Raw genomic sequence first — 18,519 nt, 5'->3', positions numbered from 1 at the left:
ATGTTACTGTTTTGCTGCAGTGATGGGATAGGTTGCATACAAATAGTGCTTGTGAGTAAACTATGATGATGGGAAGTTTTGGCCATGGTCCTGAGGTTGTAATGTCATGGATGTGAATCCACCACGTGATATAGGTTGAAGAGTATGGGTGTTAGTGATCTCTGGCAGGTGTGAGGTAGGTGAAGGATGATGATGCCCTGTTAGGCCAACCATTCAAGATACGGGTATCCAAAGAGTAGGATGTCTGTTGCAAATTATCAATGCCTCCTAGGACCTCCAGTGTTATGTTGCCTCCATGTGTCCTACAGACAGCCTTTCCATGCTGAGGTCTGAGTCAGTTGCAGGTGTGAATTGAGTGAAGGGCCCCTTGACATTATCAGCTGGAATGGGTGTACAGTACTGTCATTCAAATGTAGTCATGTCATTGGTGGACCTTGTAGGAAGGGGAGAATGATGTCCCTGAGGAAACTTTTCAATATTGCATAAATTAAGGTACTGACTTCATCAGGGTTGATGACAGCTAAAATTGAGGGCCTGAGAAGTGGCCTATAGTAAGAGGTTAAAGTTCAGCAAACATATTGCCCATATGCTGGATAAGGGAGTCACCCATCCAACACAGAGATCGCGCATGTTCTATGCTGCGAGTGGCATGGATATACGAGTCAGGTTTAAGGCGGTCCTCAGTTAGCTGTGATCATAGGCCACATGTGGTATCCATAGTGGCCATGTGTCACAGCCAAGTGGTTAGTTGACAACTGACAGTATAAAGATAATCACTGTTCATAGTGATTGTATGGAAAAAGGTCACATATTGATGGCATTGACTTAGCTTTTCTGCTCTATGTAGAGGCATTAATCAAGACCCTCCCTCCAGTGACACTTCCACCTTTAACTACAGATGTAAAATGGGAAGCCAGTCAGTGACCAAAAGGGAGGAGCATATGAATTCAGCCATAGGAGAAGGTAACGAGTTATCCACCTCAGTGTGAGCCTAATGAGAGTGCATATTGGAGCCTCTGTCTGGCAAAGGACACCACTTACTGTTGTTCTTGCAGCCGACAGGCTCAGCAGAACATGAACTTGGTGGACTGCAGGCAGAAGTTGTCCTTCTTTTGAGGCTAGGAAAGGAGTTGGAGACATCTGTATAACCAGGCATCGGACCCACTTGGTTATATCAGTGTCATTCTTGTGAAGGCTTGGACAACTTGTCCTGTACATAACTGGAGAACTGGCATAAGGAAGGACATTGCATACTCACCGTGGCTGTAGCAATGTGGCCATTCACAGATGTGCAGAATACCATGATTTTTTTAGGTGAGGCTGTCAAAGGCAACCAGAAGCAAGATAGATGCATGTGCAGTTACATACAAGTGGAGCCACTCATACTTGCTCTGCCAGCAGATGAGACATTGAGACTTTGGAGGAAGGTCACCATAACTCAGGGGACATTGTAATTGTAAACAAGAAGCACTACACCATCTCCTCAGCTCAATTGAATCAGAGATGGTGCCTCGTGTCACTGTTTCTAATGCTGTACTATTGCTTAGCAAAGTATCCTTACTAAAGTGACGTGAGTCATTTCGACACAACAGATGACGAAATATAGAATACCGACACTGCTCAAATCACTGTACTCATTGTTGAGTCCCGCATTCACTTGAATAAGGATACTTTTTTGAGCGATAGTACTTATTTGACACCAAAAATTACTTTTTCTTTTTCAAGGATGAGTTTCCTGTGAATGTTGGTGTGCATCAGGGGTCAGTTTTGAGTCCCCTGTTGTTTGTATCATGGTTCTTGAGGCCCTCTTGAGTGACTTCAGAAATGGACTCCTGTGGGAGATGTTGTATGCTGATGATTTGTTGTTGATTGCAGGGAATGAAAGGGAGGCAGAAGAAAGATGCAGGAAGTGGAGAGATGGTATGGGGCACAAGGGCTTAAGAGTAAATGCAGATATAATAAAAGTGATGATTCCTAGGGTTGGTGGCAGTACTGTCAAAGAAGAGGGAGAATGGCCATGTGCAATTTGCCACAAGGGCATGGGAAGTAATTCCATCTTGTGCAGTGTTTGTGGTAAGTGGGTGCATAAGAGATGTAGTGGTATCAGAGGTAGACTGCAAAATAATGCTGATTTTATGTGTGCGCCGTGTCGGGGAGAGCAGGTGGAGGTTGTGAGGCATGAAAGGATTGAACTTGCTGGTTAGTCTCTTGAGTATGTGGAAAAGTTTTGTTATTCGGGAGACATGTTATGTGCTGGAGGTGGGGCTGGAGCTAGCTCTGTGACTTGGGTGAGTAGTGGTTGGAAGAAGTTCAGGGGGCTGTTGCCTTTCTTGACAAAGAGAAGGGTCTCGTCATTTCATCGTTTCGTTTTTAAAGGCTCCAACATACTCAAATGCATCGGCCTTGGTCACCTAATGGCGGCTTTCCATGCTGCATGATCCATTGCAGCCTCTCTGTTCAGTCCCTTAACCTTGAGGTCACACTTATTGACCTCGTCCCATGTCTTTCTCGGTCTACCTCTCACAACCCCACCCCCAATATTAACACTTCTCACCTTCCTCACCCAATTATCATCCCCTATCCTCTCCACATGTCCAAACCATCTCAATCTACCTCTCCTCATCACAACACCAATACACTCCAGTCCCATCCTACCTCTCAACTCTTCCATCGTAAACCCAGCCCCCCCAGACCTTGCACGCAGGGACACACTACACATCCACCCAATCATTGTCATTTCTGTACGTCTGAGCTGGCGAATATCCTCCTCCTTTACTGCCCAGATCTCATTACCATACAGTATTACACCCCTAACACATGCTGCATACAAAGACCCCTTAGCAAGTAGGGAGAGTCCTCTCAATGTCAGAAGAGACAAGAGCTCCCTGAACTTCTTCCAACCACTTCTCATCCTAGCCACAGAGCTAGCTCCAGCCCCACCTCCAGCACACAAGATGTCTCCCAAATAACAAAACTTTCACACACTCAAGAGATTCACCAGCAAGTTCAATCCTTTCACGCCTGACAATCGGTAGAGAGGCGGCCTGCAGTCCTGATGGGCCCAGGTTCGAATCCCGGCTGGGGCAGGGAACAGTTTAAGGATTTGAATTTCATAAAAAAGGCAGACTTTCCTGATCTACCAGATGACCTGCTGACACGTCGTAAAAATACCCCCGCTAATACTAATACACCAGTTCTGTATGAGACAGCCCTAGCATGTATTCAGTATGGGCGGTGGGTGTTAGTGCCGAAGTGGTGACATGTGGAGGTGTAGGAGGACTACTGGGCCTTGGGATAGGCTACTGCCCCTGAGATGTAGGCCCTGAAGCCTTTGCCCAGAGTCAAAAAAAAAAAAAAAAAAAAAAAAAAAAAAAAACTGCTCTCCCCAACACTCTGTACACATAAAATCAACATTATCTCACAGTCTACCTCTGATACCAGTACATCTCTTGTGCACCCATCTATCACAAACACCGCACAAGATGGAATTACTTCCCACGCCCTTGTGGCAAACTGCACATGGCCACTCTCCCTCGTCTTTGACAGTACCGTCACCAACCCTAGATATCTTCACTTTTGTTTTATCTGCATTTACCCTTAAGCCCTTGTGCCCCATACCATCTCTCCACTTCCTAAACCTTTCCTCCGCCTCCCTTTCGTTCTCTGCAGTCGACACCAAATCATCAGCATACATCTCCCACGGGAGTCCATTTCTTAATTCATGTGAGAGGGCTTCAAGTACCATAATAAACAACATGGGACTCAAAACTGACCTCTGATGCACAACAACATTCACGGAAAACTCATCACTCAAATCTCCATTCGCTCTTACCTGGGTGCGAGCACCCACATACATAGCCATAACCACCCTAACCAACCACTCCTCCAAGCCAAGCTTTCTCATTGCCCACTTCACCACCTCTCTAGGGACTCTGTCAAAGGCCTTTTTGAAATCAACAAAAACAAAATACAGGTCCCTTCTCCTGCCAATATATTTTTCCTGAAGCTGTCGAACAATGAATATGGCATCAGTGGTCCCCCTACCTGGCATAAACCCGAACCGAATCTCATCAATATTCACTCTTTCTCTAATACCTTCTAAAACTCTCTCCATTATCTGATCTAAAAGCTTTATACCTCTATAATTTCCTCTTTCCAGGGCATCACCCTTCCCTTTATACACATTTACAGTTACACTCTTCAGCCAATCATCTGGGACAACACTCTCATAAATATTCATATTTATCAGGTCAGTGACTAACCCCACCCCTATATCTCCTGAGGCCTTCAACATTTCGTTAGTCAATCCAGGCACACCTGCTACCTTCCCCACCTTCATCCTGCCTATTGCCTCACTCACAGTAGCAGCATCAATCAAAGGCCAAGGGCCAAACACTGGATCTGGTGGCTCCAAACCTTCCCTGTCCCAGTCAAACTCCTCATTCAATAACCAGCTATAATGCTATCTCCATGCATCTTTAATATCCTCACTGTTCACCACTACCCTTCCTTCATCATTCTTCACACACTGCTCACCAATAATATCTTAATTATCCCTCTTCATCTGATTTGCCACCTTAAATATCATATTTTTCCTTTCCCCATGATTTAGGTTATCAAGTAAAAGTCTCTGTGACTCAGACTTCGCCCTGTATTCCTCTCTGCTAGCCCTACACTTGGCAGTCAAATATTCCTCCTTGCTACCACCCTTCTTCCATTCCCGGAGAAGCTTTCTTTTCTCCTTAACTGCAGCTTCTACATCCTCATCCCACCACCAAGTTACTTTATGTCTTGGTGGTCCTCTTGTCCAACCGCATGTTACATCAGTAACTCTCAAGAGATTGTTCTTGAGGGCTTTATACTGTTCATTAATGCCTCTGTCTACAGCTCCCTGTTCAGCCACCACTCTCCTCATCTCACTATAGACGGCATCCCTTACTACTTGGTTTTTCAGCTTCCATAGTTTCCTCCTAGGTACATAAGTCTCCCTGCGTGCTAAGGGATCTTTGTATGCTGCATGGTTTTAGCAGTGTAATACTGTATGGTAGTGGGACCTGAGCAGTAAAGGAAGAGGATATTCGCAGGCTCATATGTGCAGAAATGACAATAATTAGGTGGATGTGCAGTGCGTCCCTGCGTGCAAGACCCGTGGGGCTGGGCTTAAGATGGAAGATATGAGACGTAGGATGGGACTGGAGTGTATTCGTGTTGTGATGAGGAGAGGTAGATTGAGGTGGTTTGGGCATGTGAAGAGGATGGGGGATGATAATTGGGTGCAGAAAGTCTGTCTATCTATCTGTTGCCAGACGCCTTAATCTCGTAAGGGGTGGCCACAAACAAATCGGCTCCATGTTGCTCTGTCCCCCGCCATTTCACTGCCCTGCTTCCAACTCACACCCCCCCCTTCTCTGATATACCTCTCCACTGCATCCCTCCATCTCATCCTTGGCCACTCCCTCCTTCTCCACCCCTCCACCTCACTCACATACACCTTCCTCATAAGTCTCTCACTTTCCATCCTCTCCACATGGCCAAACCACCTCAGTGTGTTTCTCCTAATTCTTCCTATTGCATTCACATCCACACCACAATGCGCCTTCACTTCCTCATTTGTCAGTCTGTCTCTCCATTTGACTGCACATGCTCCTCTCAAATAACTCATTTCCATTGCTCTCACTCTTGACTTCTGTCCCTCCAACAAGGTCCAAGCTTCACTTCTGTACGTTAGAGTTGGTATAACAATACTGTCATGTAGTAACTTTTTCACTTCCATGCTCACTTCCCTGTTTCTTATCACTGCTTTCAAGGAACCAGCAACCTTTCTTCCTCATTGTACCCTTTCAAGCACTTTGCCCTCTAAACTTCCATCCTTACTCATCACACTACCCAAGTACTTAAATGCACTCACATTTTCCATTTCCTCCACATCCAACCTCACTGTACATTCACTGACTTTACTTCTTTCGAAGACCATCCCTTTTATTCTTCCCTACATTTACCTTTAGATTCCGTTTCTTACACACTCTCCCAAACTCATCCACCAAGCCTTGCAGCTCCCCTTGTCTTCACCTAACAACACGGTATCATCTGCAAACAACATTACATGGAGTTTCCAAACACTGCCCTCTCTCACTAGGGCTGCTCCAACATCCACTGCCCTGCCTTGTATCTCTTTTATAACCCTATTCATATACAGATTGAACAACCATGGGGACATGATACATCCCTGTTACAACCCAGCCTTCAAACAGAAAAATTCACTCAGTTCACTATCCACATGCACTGCAGCCTTAGCATCCTCATACATACACTTCAAGGCATTCAACAACATCTCATTTTTTTTTTTTTTTTTTTTTTTTTTTTTTTTAATGCAATGAAGAAGGAACCAAAGGCCAGGAGCCCACAAACCGTTCCTTCCAAGAAAAAAAAACAACAACAATACAAAAGAGAGCCAATTTCAAGATCAGTTCATTTTGAGATGCCTGGACACACTGCGTTTGAAAGATTGGAGCTCATAGGAAGTAGGAAATACAGAGAGAGGGAGACAGTTCCAGAGTTGACCTGTTGCATAAACAAAGGACTGGGAATAATAGTTAACTCTTGCGTTAGAGAGTTGGACAGAAAAGGGATGAGAGTTTGTTGCCAGACGGGTGCTATGTTCCCGTCGTAGAGGTGGAGGGATGCAAGCAGACAGTTCAGAGAAGCAGTGACCATTGAAGTAGCGACAGAAGAGGTAAAGATGCAGCGATACTCCATATATTCTTAATACTTTCCACAATCGTTGTCTATCCACCCTGTCATATGAGGCGCTCCAAGCCAGAGGGGCGACCGTGCATTTTGCTTATTTGCATGACATCTAATTACCAAACTTTAATATACTTTAAACATGTCATGTTTACCACCATTTTAATCGTCTTGGCTAGCACTTTCAAGCTAGACAATAAAATGCATATAAGTATAATTTTACCATTGTAGAATTAGCCATGTCAAAGTTTAATAACTAATTACCAAAAATAAGCAAACTGCACGGTTGCCCCTCTGGCACGGAGCGCCTCATATTCCTTCTCCTGATCCATGTAGGCCGCATACAACTTCTTTCCCTTTTCTAGAAACTTTTCCACTTAAGATCTAAGAACGAATATTTGATCTACACAACCTCTTCCCTTCCTAAAAGCTCCCCGTTAATATTGGGGGGTGGGGGTGTGAGTTGTAGACCGAAAAAGACGCAGGATGAGGTCATTAAGTGTGACCTTAGGGTTAAGGAACTGAACAGGGAGGCTGCCATAGATCGAGCAACATGGAGAGCCGCCATTAGGTGACCAAGGCCAACACATGCAAGCATGTTGGAGCCTTCAAAAATGAAATGAAGGGTGCCTCCAGTTGGAGGAGGGGGGAGTACAAAAATGGTCAGGATGATGATGAGTGAGTTCTCTGTGGTATATTTTTTCATTGATGCTGTATCCTACTTCACCCCTCTTGTGTAGGGTTGGGATGATGTTAATGATATCTAAAGTTGATATATTGGGAAAAAATACAATGTTAATGATAATGTGAAGAGGGGAGGTTGTAATGTGTGGTGTGATAGGAACATGGTGTAGTTTAGGTGGTAAAAAATATATGGATTTTAGATGGGGAAGATAAAGGTGGTTAAAACTTATATTTTTGAAGGCTTTGGCCATGCTTGCATGTGCCAGCTATTTTCACCGGTTGGTGGCAGTTAACTTTGAAAATGGAGGTTGTTCATCTCCAGCACCACTGGCGTGCCATGAACATGTACCTTTGGCAAGATTCTTAGTAACCTAATACCCTTACTGTCCCCATCTCTGCCTAGGGCTGTGGGTTTGAAATCCAAGTTTCTTTACCCCTAGGCCGACTGCTATACAAGGCTAACAAGTCAAGCGTACTCCAGTGAACGGAGTATAGTTGTATGGTAGAGCTATGAATGTGTGGTAAGCTCAGCATAAACTTTGTGTAAATACATTTGAGTTCCCTATCTTAGAATGTTGTTCAAAACTGCCTGCTAGAATTTTCACCCCACACCACTCCTGTGGTAAGACCTTTCAGGGACGTTGAAAGCCATGCACATCTTACTTAAATGATGATGGTGTTGATGGTTAGGGATTTACTGGTACAGCAAAGATTGGGTAAGTGGCTTTTGTGTTTATATTGTATACTATTGGCTGCATGGCCGTGTTAGTTGTATAGTAATTTACAGAGGTATGGTTTTGATTGGTGGTGGCTGTAGGGAAGGAATGGCTCTGGCTTTAAGTCTGAGAGGGAAGTTTGTCATTTGGTAATGGTGACTTTGGTAGCCATAGAAGAATTAATATTATGACATTGACAGGGTAGGCTTGTGCAGAACACAGATCTTCACATCATCAGCACATCTAATTTCCCATATTACAGTGAAATGACGAGGATCCATAAATTTATATAAAAGGAGAGAAAGGAAGGTAAAAATATATTAGACGAGGATCCATAAATGTATGTGAAAGGAGGGAAAGGAAGGTAAAAATATATTAGAACAACATAATTAAAATTATTAATATCTTTGCTCTTCAGGTTGATGTAAGTGAGGTAACTCAAATGGTGGCCCAGGACTCAGAGAAGAAAGGGCTACATGAAGATGCTGTAAAGCTCTATGACTTAGCAAACGTACGTTGTCACTATCTACATAAAGATACAATGTTTACAATCCATACCACTATTCCACAAATTTATGACCTGTACTGTGGGTTTATTCAGCCAGTTTAATTTTTCTTATCACCATTACTTTATATCTCTAATACTATGCATATTCTTGATCATCATCATAACCTCTTAAAATGTTTAATAAAGATTGTGAAAGTTTTAATAAAAAACAGTCTTTTAATACCTAGGCAATATTAGTCATACTTACTTGCAGTAGTTTTGTCATATTTTCCATTATTGTTTGACTCTTTAGTTATTCTTCTGCTTTAACTTCAAGCATTCCTTTCCAGTTCTACACAAGCTTCCTTATGATATTAGTTTGACAGTGTTGGAAAGATGTACTTCAGTAGATTATAGTACAGTTATTCATATATTAAAGAAATACTTTGCATTGAATAATTATGTTGTTATGGCTGTAGCACTTGTTTGATAGTTGTTAACTCTACAAAGGTATCCCTGAACCTGTAAAACTTACCTGACAGTGACCAAAATGAAATCCATGGTGTGTCCATAGCTTGGGAAAATATTAAGTGATGTGAATTAGTGACTGGTCTAATAAATTATATCAGTTTAGTGTTCAGGAATACAGACTACAGTGCATCTTGTAGTGTGTATATGATGTTATCTTCTACAGTGCTTTATTCTGTATTGTGTAGTCCTAATACTGTGCTTTGTGATTGTTTTGCTAGAACCACGAAAAGGTAGTATCACTCCTGAACCAGTTGCTGAGCCAGGTGGTACATCAGAGTGAGAGTGGTGGGGGTGGTGGTCAGCGTGGTCGAGTTGTCACTTTGGCGTCAGCCGTGGCCCAACGATTCCGCACCCACGGCCACCATGCCTCACCCCCAGCCCTTGCCACACTGCATCTTCTTCTTGACCTTGCCACATTCTTTGACTACTACCACAAGGAACGTTTCATGGATGCTCTTGAGGTAAGAAACCAAGTAGACAGGTCATATAGAGATATTGGTGGACAGTAGAAAGTACATTCGCGACTCATTGTACGATGGGGTTACATCAAGTGAAAACCGGTTTCATTGCGATTTATCATGTACGGTAATCCCTCGATTATCAGATGTAATAGTGCCACAGGCATATTAGGGTAGTGGCTTTGTCCGGATAGTGGATATCTCCCCTAGCCCCCATTCTTACATAACCTAACTTTGAAAGCCAGTGTAAAAGGCCACTATGGTACATCATACAACACTTGTTTCCATTGTTCAACACTATCTTGTCAAGCAGACCAAAAAATGCAGTGTGCACACAGAACATGGTAAAATGGAATAAAATCATGGTAAAATAGAATAAAATCATGGTACAGTACAGTAAGCTAGAATAAAATCAGTGTCATCATTCACGATTTGACCATCCTGCATCAGTCTTACTGAGGATCTCTTGCTTCAAAAGAGTCAGCATTACCTTCTTCTTTTTCCCTGGTGAAGGTGCCATCATCCTATGAAGAGGTATACAAAGAATAGCAAGGACAGAAGCAGGTAGGAAACAACCACAAAAACCACCACATGTGCTGCTATAACAACTGTTTATATCACCATTAGGGAACTGACAGCGAGCAAGGGGGAGTCTGTGGCGGATGCTGGGTAAACCAACCAGCCAGACATGGCGACACCACCGGGCTATTCCCACCTGTCCAGGTGGAAATTTTTTGCGCAACCATAATTTCTAAATGGACGCAAGCATTTTGTCCTCATACTGGAAAATGATGTACAAATAATGGTTTGGAACAGCCAGATCACAGCATCTGGGTAATGGATTGTCTGGGTAGTGGTCATCTGGATAATCAAGGGATTACTGTAATGAGGTTGATATAACATGGGTTCAGTGGGATTAAGTACATGACCTTTAAAAAATAATAATAATAATAATAAGCTTGCCTTCAGCAGCACCACTCATCCACTAGGGGAGCATCCTTGCTGGATACAATTTCCAAATCACAAGTTTTAGTATTTCACACAAAAAGTTATTTCACATCACATAGTACCACACACTTCACTATTTGTTGTGCATTTTACACTGTTGTTTGGCAGTAGCAATGTGTTTCAATGACCTTTCATGCACAATGTGGATCGAAAGGTAGAGATGTCTATCTGTCTGTCTATTGCCAGACGCCTCAGTTCCATAAGGGGTGGCCACAAACAAATTGCCTCTGCATCGCCCCGTCCAGTGCCACTTCACTGCCATGCACCCAGCTCACACCCACCTTTCTCATATACCTCTCCACTCCATTCCTCCATCTGATCCTTGGCCTCCCCCTCCATCTCACCCACATACACTCTCCTCGTCAGTCTCTCGCTCTCCATCCTCTCGACATAGCCAAACCACCTCAGTATATTTCTCCTAACGCTTTCTATCACATCCACATCCACACCACAGTGCCCCTTCATATCCTTATTTGTCGGTCTATCTGTCCATGTAACTCCACATGCTCCTCTCAAAGAACTCATTTCCACTGCTCTCACTCTTGACTTGTGTCCTTCCAACAAGGTCCAAGCTTCACTTCCATATGTTAGAGTTGGTATCACAATACTGTCATGCAATGACTTGTTTACTTCCATGCCTACTTCCCAGTTCCTTATCACTGCTTTCAAGGAACTTGCAACCTTTCTTCCCTGTTGTACCCTTTCAAGCACTTCACCCTTTAAACTTCCGTCCTTACTCATCACACTACCCAAGTACTTACGTGCACTCACATTTTCCATTTCCTCCTCTCCAACTTCACTGTACATTCAGTGACTTCACTTTTCTCAAAGACCATAACTTTACTGTTCTCTGCTTTTAGCTTTAGATTCTGTTTCTTACACACACTCCCAAACTCTTATGCCAAACCTTGCAGTTCCTCTTCGTCTTCACTTAACAATACAGCATCATCTGCAAACAACAGTACAGGGAGTTTCCAAACACTGCCTCCTCTTATTAGGGTTGCTCCACCATCCACTGTCCTAAATTGTATCTCTTTTTATAACCCCATCCATATACAGATTGAACAACCATGGGGACATGATACATCCCTGTTTCAATCCAACATTCAGATAGAAAAATTCACTCAGTTCACTATCCAGACGCACTGCAGCCTTAGCACCCTCATACATACTCTTCATAGCATTCCGCAACTTCCCATTTACTCCATATATCCTTAATACTTTCCACATTCCTTGTCTGCCCACCCTGTCATATGCTTTCTCCAAATCCATGGAGACCACATACAGCTTTTTTCCCTTCTTTAGAAGCTTTTCCACTATAAACTTAAGAATGAATATCTGATCTACACAACCTCTTCCATTCCTAAAACCTCCCTGTTCTTCTCCAACTAATTCCTGTTGTTTCCCTAACTCGGTCAGTAAGTATTGCATCATATACATTTCCTATTACACTCAGAAGGCAATTGTCCCTATGATTTCCACACACTTCTTTTTCCCCTTTTCCTTTGTACAGGGGAATAATTATACCTGATTTCCAATCCTCTAGGACTCAACCATCCTTCCAGGTCAATCTGCACATCCTCAATATCCATTCTATTACTATCCCTCCCCCATGCTTCAGCATTTCACCACACACTCCATGAGTTCGTGGGGCTTTCCCCATTTCAGCTTTCTTCATTGCTTGCACTACTTCCATCCTATTGATTTCATCCTGTCTTCTCACCTCCCTCCTCCTCCCAGCCATTCCCCAGCCACTTATACTTGCATCACTTTCATTCTGTATATTCAACAATTCTTTGAAGTGCTCTTTCCATCTTGCTTACATTTTTTCCCTTCTCCACTAGCAGTCATCATCATTATCATCATCCAATCCTACATTGTCCCATGAGGAGTATAGGAGCCTGGGGCGAGGCAAGTTGGTCCTGACATTTAAGATGATGGTGACCAGCCTCACTCATCCCTGAGTGGCATTATGGGAGCAATAAACCCCAACCACCTCCTGGATATAAACCTTCACCGACTCAATCCAATTGGAGTGCCATAATTATCCACTAAATCACCAGGCGCCAAAATTTGGTTATATGGTTACCACCCAGCGTAGTAAATGGTTTCCTGGTGTACAGGAAACCATTTGGCATGTCACTCAGTGCAGAGTCATCCACAGGCAGAAGGAAGAGGAAAGAATGAAGGAAAGAAAGACAAGAGGGCGTGTAAAGTCACCTGTAGGCAGAAGGATGAGAAAAGAATGATGGAAAGAAAGATAGAAGAGGATGGAAGGAAAGAAGGATGGAGGAGAGGAAAGGGCAGACACCCGAGAACAGCACTACATCGAGTGAGTGGATGTTAAGTGTCCCCACCTACCACCAGTATACTGTTTTTATTGTTCACTCCCCAGCTTACTTCTTTATCACTCCATCTAACTCTCTTTACCCCCTGCCAGAACATTATCTTAAATTCCCTCCACTTTACACTCAGATTCCTTCCATATTCCTCATCCACCTCTTCTTACTCTCTCTTACTAATATTTTCACCTCTCTCTTCCGCTCTACGTATAACTCTTTCTTCTGTCTCACAACTTCCTCCATGCCTCTGTTTCTCATCCACGCACTATATGCTTTCTTCTTTTGTGACACAGCCTGTCTCACTTCTTCATTCCACCATGCTGTTCCGTGCACTCCCTCTCATCTTCTCTTCACCTCACACACTACCTAACTTGCTGTACAGATTCTTCTGTGAATATCTTGCACACACCTTCCATGTCCCCCATCTGCTCCAAATCATATTTACCCAATCGCTCCTCCACATCTCTCTTATATTCTCTTCTTTTTCCATCCTCTTGCAGTGTAAACACAGGGTGGCCATCTGGGCTCATTCATCTGACTGGGAGGCACTGGGGAGACCTGATTTCCAGTTACTGGGGAGACTCGATTTTCAATTCACACAAAAAGTTAGGTGATAGGAGATGGTGACCTTCATCCACTCACTTAATGTTGTACTTCCTACTTCTTCCTTCACCTTTATCATTCATATCTGTGTCTGCCCTCCTCTCTTCCTATATCCCATATCTTTCGTGTCACTCTTTATTACACTTCTTTCCCTTTCAGATGAATTTGCATTGAGTGACAAGTCTAATGGTTTCCTGTAAGCTAGGAAACCATTTACAACACTGGGTGGTAACCATGTAACCAATTCATACATATTCCCTATGTGTCAACAAGTTGGTTGGCAGAGGGTTAGTGCCCCTCCCTCTAAAATAACAAACCCAGAGTCAATTGGCCATCCCATACGGGATTATGGCGTCTGGCTATAGACAGATAGTCTTCACTTAATATCGCATAGTGCACTACTTGTTACGCACCGGCACTATTATTTGGTGACAACAGTGGCATTTCAGTAGTCTTTCATGCACAAAATGGAATGAAAGGTAGACAGTCACAGTGAACGTAAGCACTGGGTAGCCATCTTCGATCAGTCAACTGACTGAAAGGCATTGTTCCAGCGAATTCACTATCATTTTGCCATTGTTTATCAAAAATGGGTCAAACCTTTTATTCATTATTATAGCAATTTATCACAAATGAACAGCCATATACAGTAGTGATACCTGACTATATATACAAGCTTTGTCCTAGGTTATTTATATTTTTATTTACAATCTTTGTCCTAGGTTATATATCTTTATTTTTTTTTATTTATTTAAGGGGTGCGAATGAGGAGGTGAAAGAGAGAGAGATTGGCCAGGTGTTTGAGGGTGCGATAGTGGATGTATGTGGAGTAACTGAAACTAAATGGACAGGAGAGAATGGGAGTATGGATGGGGTATATGTGCAGGAGTAGATGAGAATGAGAGGGCAAAAGAAGGAGTGTGTAATGTTGTGAGTAAAAGATGGAAGAAGAACATAAAGAGAGTGTGGATCAGTTGGGTCAAGGATTGTGTGAGTAAGATTGAAAGTTGGAATACAAATGTGGGTGATTGTGTGCGTGTATGCGCCAATGCAAGATTGTGCAAGCAGAGTGAGAGAAGAGTTCTGGACAAATGTGGAAGTGTGCATGGAAAAGTTTTGGAAGGAATGAGAGAGTGTTTTTGATTGGTGATATGAATGGTAAAGTAGGGAATGCGAAGGTGGGTGGAATAGTTGGTGAGTGGGGTGTGCCTGCTGAGATAGATGAGAATGGCAGTGCGTTAGTGGACATTTGTGCCGGGAGGGGGTTGGTGATAGCCAATACCCTCTTCAGGCACAAAATGATCTACAGGTATACATGGCGAGTGATGAGAAGGGTGGGTGGTGAGCTGAATGAAAGGAAGGCAATGATTGATTATGTGTGTGGATGAAAGGATGCGAAGATGTGTAATGAATGCAAGAGCTTATAGAGGTTGGGGGAGTGGACTTTCTGACCACTACTTGGTGGAGACGAGAATCAAGATCAAGTAAGATGGAGAAATAGAAGAAGGGAAGGACGGGAAGGAGTAGTTGCAAGGAGAGTGGAAAGGTTACAAGAGGATGAGAAAATGGCAGAATATAAGAGAGAAGTGGAGGAACGATTGGGTAAATATGAAATGGAGCAGATGGGGGACATGGAAGGTGTGTGCAGGATATTCACAGAAGAAATATGTGCAGCATGTGATGTGGTGTGTGGGGTGAAGAGAAGACGGAGGGGGTGGAGGGAACAGCGTGGTGGAATGAAGAGGTGAGACAGGCTGTGGCACAAAAGAAGAAAGCATACAATGAATGGATGAGAAATAGGGGCATGGAAGAAGTTGAGAGGCGGAAGAGAGAGTTATATGTAGAAAGGAAGTGAGAGGTGAAAAGATTAGTAAGAGAGAGTAAGAAGAGGGTGGATGAGGAATATGGAAGGAATTTGAGTGTAAAGTGGAGGGACTGTAAGAATATGTTCTGGAAAGAGGTGAAGAGAGTAAGACAGGGTGGCAGTGAAGTTAGCAGGGGAGTGAAAGATAAAAATGGTAGATTACTAGTGGAGAAGGGAGAAAAAGTGAGCAGATGGAGAGAACACTTTAAGGAATTGTTGAACATAGAGAATGGAAATAATGCGAGTATAAGTGGCTGGGGAATGGCTGGGAGAAGGAGGGAGGTGAGAAGACAGGAAGAAATCAGGAGGATAGAAGTTGTGAAGTCAATGAAGAAAGTCAAATATGGGAAAGCCCCAGGAATTGATGGAGTGTGTTGTGAAATGCTGAAGCATTGGGGAGAGAGAGTAGTAGAATGGATGTGGAAGATGTGCAGATTGGCCTGGGAAGAAGGAAGAGTCCCGGAGGATTTTTTTTTTTTTTTTAATGCGAGGAAGAAGGAACCAAAGGCCATGATCCCACAGTAACAGTTCCCTCCAAGAGAAAAACAAAATACAATAGAGAGCCAAATTCAAGATCCGATCATTTTGAGATGCCTGGACACACTGCGTTTGAAAGACTGGAGATCATAGGCAGCAGGAAATACAGACAAAGGGAGACAGTACCAGAGCTGACCTGTTGCATAAATGAAAGACTGGGAGTAACGGTTAACTCTTGCATTAGAGAGTTGGACAGAAAAGGGATGAGAGTTTGCTGCCAGACGGGTCCTACGCGCCCGTCGTAGAGGTGGAGGAATGCAAGCAGACAGTTCAGAGGAGCAGTGACCATTAAAGCAGCGATAGAAAAGAGATAAAGATGCAACAGTGTGGTGAAGAGACAGAGGTTGAAGGGAGTCAGTAAGAGGAGGAGAGTCAATGAGACGAAAAGCCTTTGACTCCACCCTATTGAGAAGAGCTGTATGTGGGGAGCCTCCCCACACATGAGAGTTGTACTCCACACAGGGGCAGATAAAACCCCTGTATAGAGTCAACAATTGTGCATGGGTAAAGAAAGAGCGGAGTCAGCTTAGCACACCCAATCTCTTGGAAGCAGATTTTACAAGAGATATAATATGATCTTTCCAAGATAAGTCCCAAGTAAATGAAACCCCAAGCATGTTCAAGGATGATGCAGGATTAAGCTGAATATTATTAAACATTAGTGTGGAAGATTTTGTCGGATTGACAGGTGTAAGAACTGAGTCTTAGATGCATTAAAAACAACCATATTATTTTTACCCCAGTCAGGTATAATTATTCCCTTGTACAAAGGGAAAGGGGGAAAAAGAAGTGTGTTGTAATCATAGGGGCATTTGTCTTCTTAGTGTAATAGGAAAAGTGTATGGTAGGATGCTTATTGACAGTTAGGGAAAGAACAGAGGAATTAGTTGGAGAAGAACAGGGAGGCTTTAGGAAGGGCAGAGGTTGTGTAGATCAGATATTCATTCTTAGATCTTTAGTGGAAAAGTCTCTAGAGAAGGGAAAGAAGTTGTATGCGGCTTTCATGGATTTGGAGAAAGCATATGACAGGGTGGACAGACAAGGATTGTGGAAAGTATTAAGAATATATGGAGTAGATGGGAAGTTGCTGAATGCTGTGAAGAGTATGTATGATGGTGCTAAGGCTGCAGTGCGTGTAGATGGTGAACTGAGTGAGTTTTTCTCCTTGAAGGTTGGGTTGAAACAGGGATGTGTCATGTCTCCATGGTTGTTCAATCTGTAAATGGATCGGGTAATAAAAGAGGTACAAGGTAGGGCAGTGAATGTTGGAGTGGCCCTTGTAAGTGAAGACGAAGGGGAGCTGCAAGGCTTGGTGGATGAGTTTGGGAGAGTGTGTAAGAAACGGAATGTAAAGGTGAATGTAGGGAAGAGTAAAGTGATGGTCTTTGAGAGAGGTGAAGTTAGTGAATGTACAGTGAGGTTGGATGGTGAGGAAATGGAAAATGTGAGTATGTTTAAGTACTTGGGTAGTGTGATGAGTAAGGATGGAAGTTTGGAGGATGAAGTGCTTGAAAGGGTACAACAAGGAAGAAAGGTTGCTGGTTCCTTGAAAGCAATGATAAGAAACAGGGAAGTGAGCATGGAAGTGAAAAAGTTTCTACGTGACAGTGTTGTGATACCAACTTTAAAGTATGGAAGTGATGCTTGGACGTTGTTGGAAGGACACAAGTCAAGAGTGAGAGCATTGGAAATGAGTTATTTAAGAGGAGCCTGTGGAGTCACATGGAGAGACAGGCTGACAAATGAGGAGATAAAGGAGCGTTGTGGTGTGGATGTGGATGCGATAGGAAGTGGGAGGAGGAACACACTGAGGTGGTTTGGCCATGTGGAGAGGATGGAGGGTGAGAGACTGATGAGGAGAGTGTATGTGAGTGAGGTGGAGGGGGGGAGAGGGAGGGGGAGGCTGAGGATGAGATGGAGGGATGGGGTGAAGAGGTATATGAGAGAGGGGGGTGTGAGTTGGGAGCAGGGCAGTGAAATGGCGGGGGACAGGGCGACGTGGAGGCGATTTGTTTGTGGCCACCCCGTACGGGATTGAGGCGTGTGGCAATAGATAGGTAGATAGATTTATTTATTTATTTATTTTTTTGCTATCGTTCCTCTGCATAGGGAGGAAGTTTCACACTGGTGGGGTTAAGATATCTTCTCCCTTAACCTTATGAACAAAGGATGCCTATTCCATTGTACTGTTATGCTTTGCTATGTGATGGGGTTGCATCAAGTGAATACCCAGTGCATAGTTATTTATTGTATAGTGAGGTAGATATAATGTGGGGTCAGTGGGAATACAGATGGGGGCCTATGGCCATAGAAGGAAAAAAAAAAAAAAAAAAAATGGGGCTTGCCCTTAGCACCCTCTGTAGCACCACAGTTTCCAGTAGGGGAGCATCTCTCCCAGACACGATTTCCAAGTCACATGTTTCAGCATTTCACACAAAAAGTTATCACTTCACTTAATATCACACACTGCACGATTTGTTACACTCTTGCACTGTTACTTGGTGATAGCATTGTTGTTTCAGCTGCCATTCATGGACAAACTGGA

General features: G+C 43.4%; 1 protein-coding gene across 1 annotated transcript in view; it reads left to right on the top strand.

The window, feature by feature from the left end:
- Positions 1-18,519, top strand: part of LOC145417423 (nuclear pore complex protein Nup93-like) — a 585,659-nt gene that overhangs the window by 561,083 nt on the left and 6,057 nt on the right. The window contains exons 14-15 of the mRNA XM_080286106.1: positions 8,563-8,655; positions 9,381-9,623. Of these exons, the coding sequence (XP_080142232.1) occupies positions 8,563-8,655; positions 9,381-9,623 (336 nt within the window). The remainder of the gene's footprint in view (positions 1-8,562; positions 8,656-9,380; positions 9,624-18,519) is intronic.

This window comes from Coenobita brevimanus, chromosome 110, assembly GCF_032717465.1.
Source record: "Coenobita brevimanus isolate Jiangsu-jjx chromosome 110, ASM3271746v2, whole genome shotgun sequence".
Taxonomy (NCBI): domain Eukaryota; kingdom Metazoa; phylum Arthropoda; class Malacostraca; order Decapoda; family Coenobitidae; genus Coenobita; species Coenobita brevimanus.
The sequence above is the reverse complement of the archived record's forward strand: the minus strand, read 5'-3'. Positions and strand labels throughout refer to the sequence as shown.